The sequence below is a fragment of the Oryx dammah genome, unplaced genomic scaffold (genome assembly GCF_014754425.2).
Source record: "Oryx dammah isolate SB20612 unplaced genomic scaffold, SCBI_Odam_1.1 HiC_scaffold_17, whole genome shotgun sequence".
In the NCBI taxonomy this organism is placed as follows: Eukaryota; Metazoa; Chordata; class Mammalia; order Artiodactyla; family Bovidae; genus Oryx; species Oryx dammah.
The window spans coordinates 28,369,763-28,384,332 of record NW_024070201.1 but is presented as its reverse complement, the minus strand read 5'-3'; the positions used below and the strand labels follow the sequence as shown (position 1 = coordinate 28,384,332).

The window sequence follows — 14,570 nt, the reverse complement described above, 5'->3', positions numbered from 1 at the left end:
ATTCAGACACCAAAATTTCTGTTTATGCAACCCTCTGGATCCATTTTAAACAAATTATCCCAGAGAGTAGAAAGTGCATTTACAACTGACTAAAAAAAGCGGGAAAAGGTAGAATAATAAAGACTTCCAGAAAATTCCCTGGCAGTCCAGTGGTTAGGACTTCCACTCTCACTGCCATGGCCCGGGTTCAGTTCCCGGTCAGGGAACTAAGATTCTGCAAGCTGTGTGCACAGTGGGAGAGGCTTCCACAGGCATGAAAACATTCTGAGAGTTTGAGAGCAGAGAGACTTATGTCACCAATATTTCCTGAATGCCATAAAGGTAATTTCAGCTGACCTAACAAATACTATGCCTAAATTTGTCAGCATTTAAGTAGTAACCCATCAGAACTGCATGGATAGCTCTAGGTGCATGTGGCTAAGTTTAAAATTAAATGAAAATTTTAAGTGTCGTTCCTCAGTCACACCAAACACGTTTCAGGTGCTAACCAGCCATGTGGCTAAGGGCTACCTGATTGACCTGAGCAAATATAGAGGGTTCCCAGCACTGCCCCCAAGGTATTCTTATTTAAGCACGACCCAAACCTAGCACAGCACAAAGTCCAACTGTGCAACTCATTGTGGAACTCGAAGAGACTCAGCACAAGCACACTGGGTGTCGGGACACGTTTTCTCTGCGGCAGGCCAGGCCAGCGGCCAAGGCCAGCCCCCCGGGGGGACCTGCACTCACTTGCAGCACTGCTTCTTTATGTTGCGGCCACCAAACTTGGGCTTATCCAAGCAGTTAGTGCAAACACCACAGTCCTCAGGCACCTGGCAGCCGGGACACTGCCCGCACCGCCTGGACCGCCGTCCCTTCTTCACCGGAGGTTCCTGAGGCGCCTTGTTTCTGGTGACAGGCTTAATTGGTTTGATGGGTGGAGCAAGAGGTTCAGCATCTTCTGAGCCAGCGATCGATGACTTGTCTGTTAAAGGAATGCGTCATCAGCTCTGCGGAGTATCTGGTTCCTTCCCATGAGCAGAGGGGGGAGATTCTCACAACCTACTGATGTCAGTATACACATTCAAACCTTCTAACTGGAACACCAGAAATGAAATTCACTATAATAGTCATATGCAGAACTCAGAGCCTGTTTTAAGTAATTACTTAAAAGTTTCTAAATGCCTACAACTTGCAGCTTGACAGCAGCAGAAATCCAAACACTAAAAACAAAATACAGTGTAACCAAAAGTCAAGAATATGAACTGAAGGCTTCTGAAGACTCTAACCTCTAAATTTCACTTGACCAGTCACCCAGAGTTTAGGTACGATATGGTAACCATGAGAATATGTCTCAGAACCTCCGACCACAGAGAGCATAACTGGCCACGGGCCCCAGCTACGGCACTCTGAAATCGAGGGGTAGAGAGGCCACCCTCACCACAGGGGCTGCCCTCGGTCTGTGACGAGTATGTCAGCGACACTAAGGTAGGCCCTGCTCCGAGGAGACATGAGACTCCCCTGACAGTCCGTGTTTGCCCAAAGGCTCCCTGACAGCCTTGCCGAGCTGTCTCATACTGCATGGCCTCCAGGAAGATTCTGCCCAGCCTTCCTTTCCGCTCTCCTTTACTATGGTCAGACCTACAGAGCAGGTTGACAGCTCCCTGAGGCTTTCCTAACTCCTTCCCCACATTTTAGGCATTTCCTCTAATAAGATCTTTCCCTGGTCAATTCTCCCATTGACATCTGGTTCCTGGGGGGCCCAGCCTAACATACAATGCTGTGCAGAGCCCACTGCGAACCGCAAGATGATCAGCACACAAACCCAAGGTCATCCCCAACCTACCATCATTTCCCATGGAAGACAAAATCTTTTCTCGTTCTTCCCATGGTAAGGCACTCAGGGTGGGCATGTCATCAGGAAACACAGCTCGTTTTCGGCCAAGGGCAACAGCAGCTCTTCTGCAGACATGTTTAATCCGGGGTCCTCGCACAGAGGTCTCCGAGGAGTCACTTTCTTGACCCTGAGTAGGAGGCAAGCCCAGAACAAACAATAACAACCATCTGTGTTGAAAACAAAATTGAATGAAGCCAAGGTATAGTTGATTAACTTATTATAGTCTAGAGTCAACACATACAACTCTAGTTATCCCCAGCTGATATGCCATATGAATATATAGAAATCACCTACTTCTAAAATTGGCAGAAATGGATTCAAATAAAAAAACAGAAATCAACTAAGCTTCTGTTCCCAATTATACTACTTCCTTAAAATTCCCCTCAAAAAAATTCAAGCTGCCAGTCTGTATTATCAAGGAGTTCAGTCTCGCTTAAATAGGGCTTATCTAACAACAGACTGTTTCTCTGATCAGTAGAGAAGGAGGGGGAAATAACTTACAAATGGAGGCATAAAAGGCCACAGCTCCACAAAGAAATGTCTCACATTTTAGGGAGCTGCAGCTCCTATCACTAGGAGGTTAACCAAAAACATCCAAAATGGTGTCAGAAGTCTCATCATATTCCTGCGAGACCTCCCAAATGGCAGAATTACTAAATGCAAATGTGCCACTACGCTGAATTACATTGAAGCCTAAGTTTGTGGTCATTTTAACCTTGATATGTCAATATAAACATGCAACTACTAGATGGCAATTTTAAAAAACAATCTAAAGATTGGCAGGTTTTCTCATAAAAGGCCAGTGTCTAGCTCACTTTGTAAAAAAATTAAAAAGTGCTGCACTTTACAAAGATCTGTTTGTCATCATCTTAACTAACTAAATTGTACAGCTTTTCTGTACCACAACTTGAGGCTAAGTGCTTCTCATATGAATTCTGCAAACACCTATTATCTACTGTTCTAGTCACTCACTACACAGGGGCAAAGATCTGCCCCCCGTCCCTGTTTTCTATAGCAAACAACAACAGTAAAACAATTAGACTGCAAAAATGTACCTTCAAAATTAAGTGAGATTCCATCACACCAAACCCATTAAGTACAAACAACTTGGCATTCGATGTAATATGGCCCCACGCACCTTTGGGTCTTAGTTCATCGCTTGCCTTCATGAAGCCGTCCAGCTATTCCCTGCTCTTCCCATATATTTTATACTTTTCTGTCTCTATCTACACTGTTCCTCCTCTTTAAATGTTCCTCTATCATTTTCTACCTATCAAAATCCTATCTGTTCTTAAAGGACCACTGCAAATGCCACCACCTTTTCCTGATTCCCATAACTGGATATTAACTGAAATAGCCTCAAACCTGCTCCTAGAAGGGGCTTGAGAAATTGTTGATTTTAACGGGCAAGATGGAAAAGAGTACCTGTGCTTTGGGCTGGTCAGTTTGTTTAAGACTCTTACTCTTCTCAATCTTGCAGAGCTGGGCTTTGGCCTTTTTTAGGAGGCTGGCAACCCTCTTGTCAGTCATTGGAAGCTTGTCTGCCTGAGCCAACATGGAGCCTATGGAGGAAGTGGAATGTTTAACAGTGCTAGATGAAGGAGTGGAAAGGCAGAGGGTTTTCTCCTTCTCCAGGGATGGGGTAGTTGGGCCGAGGTCCAAGTTGCTTTTTTCCAGATTTCCTCTCCCTTTCTTTATAAGTATTTTGGTTTTGACAGCTGTCGTATCCCCAAGAGTCACAGAAGCAATATCAGTCCCAGAATCGAGTGATGAAGACTTCTTCCGCCCGGTTGCTTTTTTGGCAGAAGATGAAGCGGCCACATCTTCACCAACAGCCTTCTCTTTGGAAACTCTACCCATAGCATACAAAGTCGAGCTACTCTGAATTTCTGATCCCTTTTTCCTTTTCTCTTTCTTGGACTCCCGCTTATTCTCCTTTTCTCTCTCCCGGTCTCTCTCTCTACTCTTGTCCTTCTCCACGCTCTTGTCAGCATCTCGCTCTTTGGACAGCTCCTCGGGGGCCTTGTCTTTATTTCTCCCTCGTTCCGTCTGGGAGCCTGGGGTGAACCAAGGGAAGAGAGGACTGGGACTGCTGGATGAAAATGGCTCTGCTGGAGCACTAGTCTGCTTCCTTGGCCTCTGGCTTTTCTCTGCAGATTCCCCAGACTGAGTCAGGGAATGAGAAGGAAAAGTAAAAGTTGGGTTTAAGGCACTAGTGGCAAGAGGACCAACAGAAATGCTTAACGAGGAGGAGACAGAAGACGGTGGGGTGAGAGGTGACAGCTCAGAAGTGCTAAGCCTTCCACTTCTTGTCCTCATAGAGTGAGAAGGAGATCTTGGTTCAGATCGAATAGGGCTAAACACCTTTCTTTTCCTTTTCCTGTTAGATACTCCTGAAGAAGATGTGCCAGCAGAAGTTCGATTACTAGGCAAGGTTACAGACTCAAATATCCTAGAGTGAGCCTCACTCGGAGTAAACCTCGGAGCTCTCAGAAGCGGGCTCCTTTTGTGCATATCGAACCTTGTTCCAGAATGGAGAGGTGAAAACAATCGGGCTGAAGCAGCAGGACCAGACGTAGAAAACCCGGACGCGAAGCCGACATCCTCAGGAGTTAGTGGAGGGGGGCGGAAATTATCAAAGATTGGTTTGCGAATAAGACCTTCTTTGGCATACTTTGCTGAGGAAAAGTACTGTGGCTCTGACCTAGAATGCTTTAGAGAAGTCCACCTAAATGTCGGTTCCCGCAAAATAGATTTTCGCTTCCCTTGCATGGGAGCGGCGGAAGTAGGCAAAAATGGTGATGCTAAGGGGATGGTTGGAGGCATGAGCCAAGGTGTGTGGTCAGAGATACTGGAGGCTGGCTGCAGAGGGGGCGGTGGTGTCAGCAGGGGTGGAGGGGGCGAGGAAGAGGTCTGCTGCTGGGGGGCACTTTGCAGACTGGATAATTTTTTCGTGGTTCTGGATCCGAAACTTCTCTCCGACACCGAATACCTTCTGCTTCTCCGGTCACTACTGTCATTTTCTGGGGACTGGGAAATAGGCAGTGGCGTATGGACTTCGGGGGTATCGCTCCGCTCTTCAGGAAGGACCTGAATCTCCTCAGAGGCCTGAGAGTCTGTGGAGGTATCAACACTGGGGCTGCTGGATCGGGAGGAGTCTGAAGACATCTGAGAGGAGTGCTGAGACGCTGCACTTGATTTTTCGGAAGATCCACAGGACGTGGCACTGAATCTACTGTTCGGTGTAGACTCCAGTCGGGCAATTTTAATTGGAGGGTCATAATCTTCATCCTCTATGAACCGCCGAGGGGTTTTGATGATCCGCGAGGAGATGGCACTGACAACAGGCATGATGAACTGTCGGATGTTTTTGACCTGTGTCTTCACCTTTCTTCCTTGCAGCTGAGCTGCTTCTTTCTCGATTTTCTTTTGAGCCCCCTTTTTTGCCCTCTGCAAGAGCTGCTTAGCAATTGTTGCATCTGTCCTTTTAGAAGAAGGAATAATCCTAACCGGCTTAATCCTTCGAGGGCTTTGTCTGACTACTGTCTTATCTTCTTTTGTGAGTGGAGGTGTTCCTTCCTTGTCTTTCCGGACCTTCTGGGGCTTTTCCAGTTCAGAGTTAATGAGGAGACCTGAAGGGGTCTTTATCCTTTCTGTTGATGGAGGCCGTCCTCGCCGGCGTACAATTTGTACCCCCTTCCTTCCTATTTGAAGCTTCCCTGTCTTAAACTTTGACTTGAGAGGAGAGAGTTTACCTGCTCTTAATTTTTTAATCTTTGTGGCTTGCTGAAATGTAGCGGAAGGCGTGCGTTTCATTTTCTTCAGGCTATCTTCTTTGTTTCCCTTTGGTAACTCGGAAATGTCCTTTCCGTGTGTTATTTTGAGTTTTACTCCAGGGAAGGTGGGAGGTCTTCCTCTCTTCTTTTCTATACTTTTAGAATCTCTCTTCTTGATCTTATCTCCAGATTTGGTCTCTGATTTATTTAGAGGGGAGAACACAGGTGGGTCTGAGAGGAGAGCTGCATTTCGGTCAGAGCCACTTCTAGGTCTCCCACGAGGCTTTCGAGGACTAGTTTTAACTGTGTATAGAAATTAAACAATGAAGAGCATATATTTAGCTTTGCAGTCTAGGTCTTAACTAAACTGAAGATAATTTAGCAAAAGTCATTCTGTACTGAACTCTATCTGGGTTTAATCACTCAATAAAACATCTTTATTGTGCTTAAGTTTCTTTTCACCAAAAACCAGCCTCAAATAAATCAAGTAAATAACATTCTACCTAAAAGAACCCTTAACTCCTTTTTTGATAGAAAAACTAAGATAATCAAAGAGGTTTTCAACTGAGCAGTTAATATACAAAACTAATTTTCTTACATCTTTAGGTGAATAAGGCTTTTTTTCTGAATTTAAAAAAAAAATCTGTTTTAAAAAAATCTGTATGACCTTTTCCAGATTCTAGTCATCAAGGGTAACATTTGAGAACACATTTATAGTAAGTCATCCCACTTTTTTCAACTCAGAATTTTGGCTTTAATAAATATGAACAAGGTGCTCTCCAATCAATAATATACCAACTTCCATAGATTACAATAATACACCAACTTATACAGGCTGCTCAGCTTCCTATATTTTCAATCTGCTTTGCCAAAGTAAGTTAAGAAAGTTTCACTGAAAAAAAAAAAATTTCATTCATGAGACATCAGAAAAAGATCACTGAACTCAGTGGCAGGTGAACTAATCAGTGAAATGGCATGAGATATCTGTTAATCTACTCCCCTACCTATAGGCTCTTGAACCAGTCTTAAATTACAAAAAAGATTTAACCATAATTGACGTCAAGAGCAAACTGACTATTTAAATCAGATTTCTTCTATTCTAAATAAAAGGAATCTGCCAACTTTTAATCAACTCAATTTGCTATGTATTAAGAGGCTTCAGAAAACCATAGTTTTCTAAAATTCTTTTCTTTTGGGTGGGAGGGGGTATTGCTGTGGGATCTCAGTTTCCTGACAAGGAACTGAACCCTGGTCACAGCAATGAAAGCCCAGAATCCTAACCACTAGGCAACCAGGGAACTCCCTAAAATTCTTTGTATTGTCTGTACTTTCTAAATGTATAAATAAGAGTTGCCTCGTCTGTCACATCTTCTCTTCTCTCATGACTTTTCAATGTTTTATATGACTCAACATTCTTCTGAGATTAAAACTTCCCCTAACAAGGCACCAGAAGAGATTTATGCCATTATGATGAACATTTTAGACTATGGAACTGGCTTCCTAACAGAACAGAAATCAACAAAGGTCTGATTGTTGAGCTTTCTAAATATAAATGCTTTCCTCACCAATTAACTTGAGACTTCTCTTAACAGATTAAGGATTCACATATCTGTTTTCAGTATATACTAATTACAACAAATTACAACAAAATGGACTAGAGGACAGCAGAAAAACTATGCTTCAATTCTTTAAAATAATAAAGTATATAGATGGGTTTTTTTTAATTTAAAAAAAAAAAAAAAAGGACAATATTCAAGATATACTGACAGCCAAGGGGGAAAAAACAAGAGGAAGCCATCAAGGGTTGTGAATCAAAAAATTAAACTCTACCCAGATGTACATCACAAGATTCCTTATAATCTTGGTAAATCTGAATGTGGCCACTCATAGGCCTTTATTAATTCTGAAAACCTCTTCAATCCATCTTTTACAAGAAACTTTTGGTGAACACGTAGAAAAAGGCACAACAGAGAAAAGTCCAGCTCTGCTGCTAACTTCCATAATCCACAATATACTCAAAGAACTCACAAATCAGTTAGAAGTAACTGCTCAGCGAGTCTTTTCCTGGCCTCATTTTGTTATCTATAAGTGAAGGGTTAGACTAGACAATCTCTAAAATCACCTTCTGATATGAAGTTTTAAGATTTTATCACATCTTAAAAGAGAAAATTGCTACTTTCTAAATGGCACAGGTAAAGGAATACTACTGGTTAAGTCCTTCCAGCTAGAAGAGCAATACTATCACCACTTGGGAAAGGAAAAATTGTTAACGTACTGTGTTTGAGTTAGATTACTATGTAGTACATGATGACTCTTGAATGAAATGCAAATGATAACAAACAATCACAAACGTCAACAACAAGAACCAAAAGCACGGCTAACATCATATTTAACTAGCCTGTCTATCTACATAAAATCAAAGACAACCATATAAGAAGTCAGAATGGCAGCACAAGTGGGGAATTTTTTTTCATCATAAGATCTATCTCCTTCTCTTATACAGAACAGAATTCTGCAAGCCATTAGATGTTATTTCCACTGAGGATCATCTCGCAGGAAACTGCTGTTAAGTCTAGAATTTCAACTCATTCTAGATATTTTCTTGATGAGAACAATGGCAAATATTGTTAACAAATGGAAACACCCATGTCATTTTTATTTTCTTTAACATAGTTTTTCAAGGATCAGGTAAAACAGTTTCATAGAGTGCCAATATTTTGTTTTTAGTTCTTTGACAAAAGTAGACCAAATTTCATCTGTTTAAAACAATGGTCAAAAAATAATAATAATAAAAAATAAAACAATGGTCAAATTATTTGTACAATTCAAAATGCATAAATCTGAGGATGCTATCATTAGTAAGTAACCTTCAATTTGCCTACCAAGTTTTATAAGCATTCGAGAGAAATCTAGCCCCATGCCACAGGTGCTTCCCATAGAGAAGCATAATTAAAGATAAACCAAAAGTGATCTAAAAGAGAAGAGCCCCATAAAGAGGGCTAGTTCATAAGCCATTTCCTACTTAGTGTGAGGGAAAGGGAACAATTTCTCCAAAAGAAATCTAAGACCATCTTTTACATGCAAAGAAGGCAAGGGGAAGTCACAGTCTCTTAACAAACAAAACTTCAAGGCGTCCTGTGTTTAACGGGGCATGTTTAATGGGTCATACCTGAAGGAGACCTTGTAGGACTTCGTACTCTGACTTCTTCATCTGAGCCAAAACCTAAGAACTGCTCATCCTACAACAAAGGAAAATTATTTTAAAATCAGGAAAAAAAAAAAAAAACAAAACACAAACCCACAAATCTGAACATATCCCAAAGAAATGCCCAGAGGAGACACAAATGAATTTGGAAAATTTAGCCTCTATATATCAATCATCATCATTCCTATGGATATTATTATAAAATAACTTAATACTGAAATAAATAAACCCAGCCATATGGCTTCAATACAGACATACAGGAGCTGTGTAGTAACTGAACATTGATAAGTCACCTTTGGTGCACAGTACACAGGGGACAGTCCTAAATTTCAACCTATAGATACAGCCCAAAACAATTAAAGAATGACTTTAACTCAAGTAAGCAAATCAGTACAATGGCAGAAATACACAGCCCCAATAAAAAAATATTTTCAACAAGTAAAGTTTACAGACACATAAGGAATAACCTATAGTATCATAATTTCTTGTCTACTAAATATTAAGAGACTGAAATTGCCAAAATAGTCAGTTCCTTAACTCAGGAATTGACATTTAGATGTGATTTCTATACATTTGAGATCCAAAGATTCTCAACATGCATTTTATGGCATCATTTTTAAATGCCCTGTGATAAGAGACTTAATGGTGGGCAGCAGCATTTGTGAAAGGATGGTGAATTGACCACATAAAGGGTGAAATGCATCCAAGGATAACTGAAGAAAGCACTTTAATTTCAGTTGTACTTAGAGAAGGCAAAAGGCAAAAACTTTTCTTTCCCTCTAACTTTTAACCTACTTAAAAAAAAATACTAAGGATTTAACCAATTTTGAACAAATTCTCAAGAAACACGGTCCATTTAAACAACTTGATTAATAGACATTCACCAATTCAGAGACTAAGAGTTCTTTCTAGAAAGAGACAAGAAAGAGAATTTCAGATGCCAGAAACAAAATCCACATAAAAGAACAAATTAAGGAATTAAAGACAGATTTTCTTGTACCTTCAACTGATACTGATAATCCCCAAATTAAATTCAAACAGTTAAAGCCCCCCCAGTTTGAGGGGACCAGTCCGACTCTTGTTTGTGGATGCATGGCACCACTGAAGAGAGGGAAGGGTTAGTCTGAGGTCTCAATGTCTTTATTTATTGCAGTGTTACAAGGAATAAATGAAATAATTTACAGAAGTTATGTAATTTATGTAAAAACACTCAGAAAACTATAATGTGGCATCCACACTGTAGTTATTATTATTGATGTGATTTTAGAAACTGAAGCTCCAAACGGCCAGATGACTTACCCAAGACCATACAGTTAGTTACAAAGAACTTTGTACCATAATGGCTAAAATCTAAAACTAGAAATATTTAGAGGAATCCAATAAATTATCTATACTACAAAATTCGACAAATTTTTTCAGCTACTATTAAAGTAACATGAAGCCCATTTTCAAATCCTTCAAGTTTTTGATTTAATTCATTCTTTTCCGGCATTATCCTTATGGAACAACCTGGTAGTCTATGCATTTCACAAAGACATCTGGGGATTTTCTAACACTTACACCAGGGGACTACATTGCTAATTGCATAAATTCTATGCTCTGAGAGTGTTGCAACAAGAGAGTTCTACCACACACTAACCAACAGGTAAAGTAACCAAAACAGAAATAATGAAAGATGATTAATCTTTAAAAGAAACATGAGATTCACATTGCTATGTTCTATATTTTAAACTTTCACAATACGTAGCTGCACAACCCTAATTCAATCTACTCCAAAACAGAGTACTACAGAGCTATCAAGCAGTCATTAAACTAACTGCCAATGTTTAAAGTTTCCAAGTACTTTCCAAAATGACAGAAAGCATTAACTCTTTCTTTGTGGCCTTGTAGTTGGAATAAGAAAAGACTGACTTTACTTCTATCCAAGAACTTTCTTTTCATTTGAAATATATTGACAGGTTGACTTCTTTAAGCACACTTAAAAAAATAAGCACCCATTGTTTAAACAATCCAGACAGTTTAGTCAAAAACAAAAGCCATCATTGTTATGTTAAAGAGCTCTGGTCCACTAACTGTGAACTTCCAATTCCATATAAAAGTCCCCCAAGCTGAGAAAGAACTGGGAGAAAAAATCCTGCAAAAAGGTGCTACAAGTGAAGTTCTTTCTGCCTCTCCAGTCTCTCCCATAACCCCCTTTAAATTCATCAGTTCCTGAAAGATGCAGTAAACAAGGTAACAGTGCTGGCTTTCCAGGGAATCAGACTTGCCTAGAAATCAAAAGACTAAGTCCAAATGTCTACAAAAAGATAACAAAGAGGAGCTGCAATTAAACCCATGGTAGCTCAGATGATAAAGAATCTGCCTGCAATGCAGCAGAGACCAGGGTTCAATCCCTGGGTCGGGAAGATCCCCTAGAGAAGGGAAAGGCAACTGGCTTCAGTAGTTTTGCCTGGAGAATTCCGTGGTCAGAGAAGCCTGTAGGGTGACAGTCCATGGGGGGTCGCAAAGAGTCGTATACAACTGAGTGACTAACACTTTTACTTTCTTTCACTTGGCACTACAGCAGCCCTGAAAAGAGGAAAAGGGAGATACCATGCTACATGGGACCAAGTATTTCTGGAAACTGGGCCCAAACAGCCAGCTACACTTTTCACTCTGGCTTTCTCTGATGAGCACAGCACTCCAAGACAAAGTATAGGCAAGAGGCAACAAACCTATTCCTTCTGGATAATGATGTCCTTGGAGAAGAGATCATCAAAATTGTATCCTTTCCTTACCACCAAAGATAGAAAAATATCCTTGCCAAGCTAAGACCTTAAATCATATTTAGCTTCCAGAGATTAGGAATGCAATGAAGCTAATGTCATTTCCTAAGTGAAAGTTAATTCTAAAATAATAAATGTGTAGAATTTATTACCCCCACCCTAATCTCTAGGGGTTATTTGAGAACTTCCAAACATATCTTTAACAGCAAATTCTACATTACCCATAAATATCCTAACATTTGAGGATTTTTATTTTATGTTAATAGCAGGATTTTAATCCTTTAATGGCTCTTATATTTGTGATGAAGCGATAAAGAATATTTTCCACAGGAGAACCTAAGTGAACCCAAAATAAGTATTACAGACAATAATGTTTACATATAAAATGTAATGATGAAGACATTTTAGAAAAACACATGAAGTTCTATATTTCAAGGAATTATGTACTAGTAGGACAATTTTGCAAACAAAGCACTTTCTTTTACTTGTCCATTCATTCAAAAACCACTTATAAACTATCTGTTCCTGATGCAAAGAGGAGTAAGACACGATGGCTCTGCTCCCAAGAAGTATCTAAGGCAGATAGGCAGGGGCCCAATCTCAGTCTTCCTTTCAAAATCCTTTCAAATGTCAGTGAAGGATAAATTACTATGTAATTCATATTCTGGAACTAAAAAACTGGCTTAAATCTTAGAATAGTTCATTCTTCCTCTTGTATTAGTATTAGGTTCATGGAGAAATATTCAACACATTTCAAAATTCTTCCCAAGGATGGCAATGTCTATCTCCACGTCTCAGTGTTGTTCTAGGCACCACTCCAGCATTAGAAATCGGAGATAGTTTAAGTAATCAAGACCTAAATCATCTGCAGTGATTAGATGTGACACAGTTCCTAGGAATACGAGTGACATCTGATCTAACTTGCAACTGATAGAAGCCGATGTGTTTTCCTCCCTACTCCCAACTAAAATGCATAGATTTCATCTCCTCCCCTAAATTACTCCTGATTTACCTTAGAGCAGAAATCACTCACCTGGAGTTTTCCCACCTCCCAATTTTATGTGGAGATTCCAAAGTTACTTTGAAAACGACTCTAATAAACAAGCTTGGGCACATCTGGCCCTCAGTGAATAAGGTTTTGGGTGCCTGCTCATAGCTCCTTTCTTTTCTTGTGAGATTCCTCAGCACTTCAGAGCACTGAACTAGGTGGCAGGTAACTCAGCACCCTTCTGTCTCCAAAATGTTTACTCTTTTTGGTTTAAAAATACCGAATTTCTTCAACTACAAAGGTTTTACTGATGGATCAACTCACAAATAACATCCATAACCACAGACTGTTTGAAACTCTTTGTTTTGAATGCTTATAATTTTTGATATCATCATACATGGTTCCATCATATGAGGAGGCCACAGAACTAAGAAAATTACTAAGAACTAAAGAAGATGAAGAAACATCAAGGAGGCATACAGTGAATCTCAGTAGCTCCAGTTAAAGAGTAACACTTCTCCTTTGAGAATTTATTCCCGTTAGCTATGACTTCTGCTGGCACATTTCTCTGTGTGTCACCGGCTACAATTCCCTGGTGGTCCAGTTGTTAGGACTTGGCACTTTCACTGCCGAGGGCCCAGGTTCGATCCCTGGTCCAGGAAGATCCCACATCTGAGGGCAACTAACCGTGCACACCACAGCTACCAATTTCCTGAGCCGCAGAGCCCATGCTCTGCAACAGAGAAACCACCGAAATGAGAAGCCTGTGCGCAGCAAGGAAGAGGAGTCCCAGCTCGCCACAACTGGAGAAAACCTGTTCGTGGCAACAAGACCCAGTGCAGCCAAAAATAAAATAAACAAACAAGTAAACCTTGGGGAAAAAAAAAAAAAAAGAATACACAGGGAGATTGACCTCAGCCTGGTGGTGGTAGTTTAGTTGCTAAGTCATGTCCGACTCTTGCAACCCCATGGACTGTAGCCTGCCAGGCTCCTCTATCCATGGGATTCTAGGCTGGTAAGAGAGATTAAATCAATTCATTCACCCATTCATTCATTAAAATATATATAAGCCCGTTTCTGGGTTAAGGGATGAATATAGAGATAAAAGACAGTTTCTGCCTTCAAGGATCTGCTAGTCTGTGACAAACAGATCTTTCAATCAATGGAATAAGTGTCCAATCTTGTATAATAACTAGGAATGGAGTAGTACAACCCTTAAAAATTATGAATCATTATATTGCATACCTGTAACTTAGTATTATACAGCAACTATAATTTTTTAAATGTTAAAAATAAATGAAAGATTTTTAAAAATTAATGGAATGCAGTGTGTTTCCTGCCATGCCAGAGGAATGAATATGAAAGCACAGCAGAAAGGTGACTCACTTAGTCAAGGAGAAGAGCCAGGAAAACCACTGCAGAAAGGATGAAAAGCTTACTCCAACTTCTGAAGGATAATAAATTAGGGTTGAAGGGAGATACTGCAGGCAGAGAGAATAACACATACAAAGGACAGAGGTACAAAAGAGCATGGCATGGAGTGAAATTACACACAGTTCAGCAGAGCTGAGGCCCTGGCCGATGTGGGAAAGAGGCATAAGATGTTGAAGGGGAAAAAGGCTGAGGCAAATCATGAAGGGTCTTAAATGCCTTTATGAGTTTGAAGTCTCTCTTCAAGGAAGTGCAGGCCTCATCCTGAGGGCTCCAGCTCATCAGTAACATTTTCGGGCAGGAGAGAAGCATGATTAGATTTATATTTTCAAAAGATCACTATGACAGCAGTGGGGAAGCGGAGATTACCTTTAGAGCCAGAGGCAGTAAGAACAGTTAAAAAATGACTGCAGTGGCACTGGGGATTGAGAAGCGCAGATTACATAGATGGCTAGGAGGCAAAATGTACATGGCTTTAATATGAAGGGTTATCTGTAAAGACGTGCAAGTTTATGGTGATATTTCTAAG

At 40.4% G+C, this 14,570-nt stretch overlaps 1 protein-coding gene and 1 non-coding gene across 4 annotated transcripts in view; one reads left to right on the top strand and one right to left on the bottom strand.

The window, feature by feature from the left end:
- The window catches only part of KMT2A (lysine methyltransferase 2A), a 77,957-nt gene that overhangs the window by 42,925 nt on the left and 20,462 nt on the right, over positions 1-14,570 (bottom strand). For all 3 annotated transcript variants that reach the window (XM_040258107.1, XM_040258108.1, XM_040258109.1), the window contains 4 exons: positions 8,822-8,891; positions 3,302-5,955; positions 1,826-2,003; positions 730-964 (listed from right to left, as the gene is read on the bottom strand). In XM_040258107.1, coding sequence (XP_040114041.1) covers positions 730-964; positions 1,826-2,003; positions 3,302-5,955; positions 8,822-8,891 — 3,137 coding nt within the window. The remainder of the gene's footprint in view (positions 1-729; positions 965-1,825; positions 2,004-3,301; positions 5,956-8,821; positions 8,892-14,570) is intronic.
- TRNAE-UUC lies at positions 13,200-13,273 on the top strand. The gene has a single exon. It is a non-coding gene; the product is annotated as a tRNA-Glu (tRNA).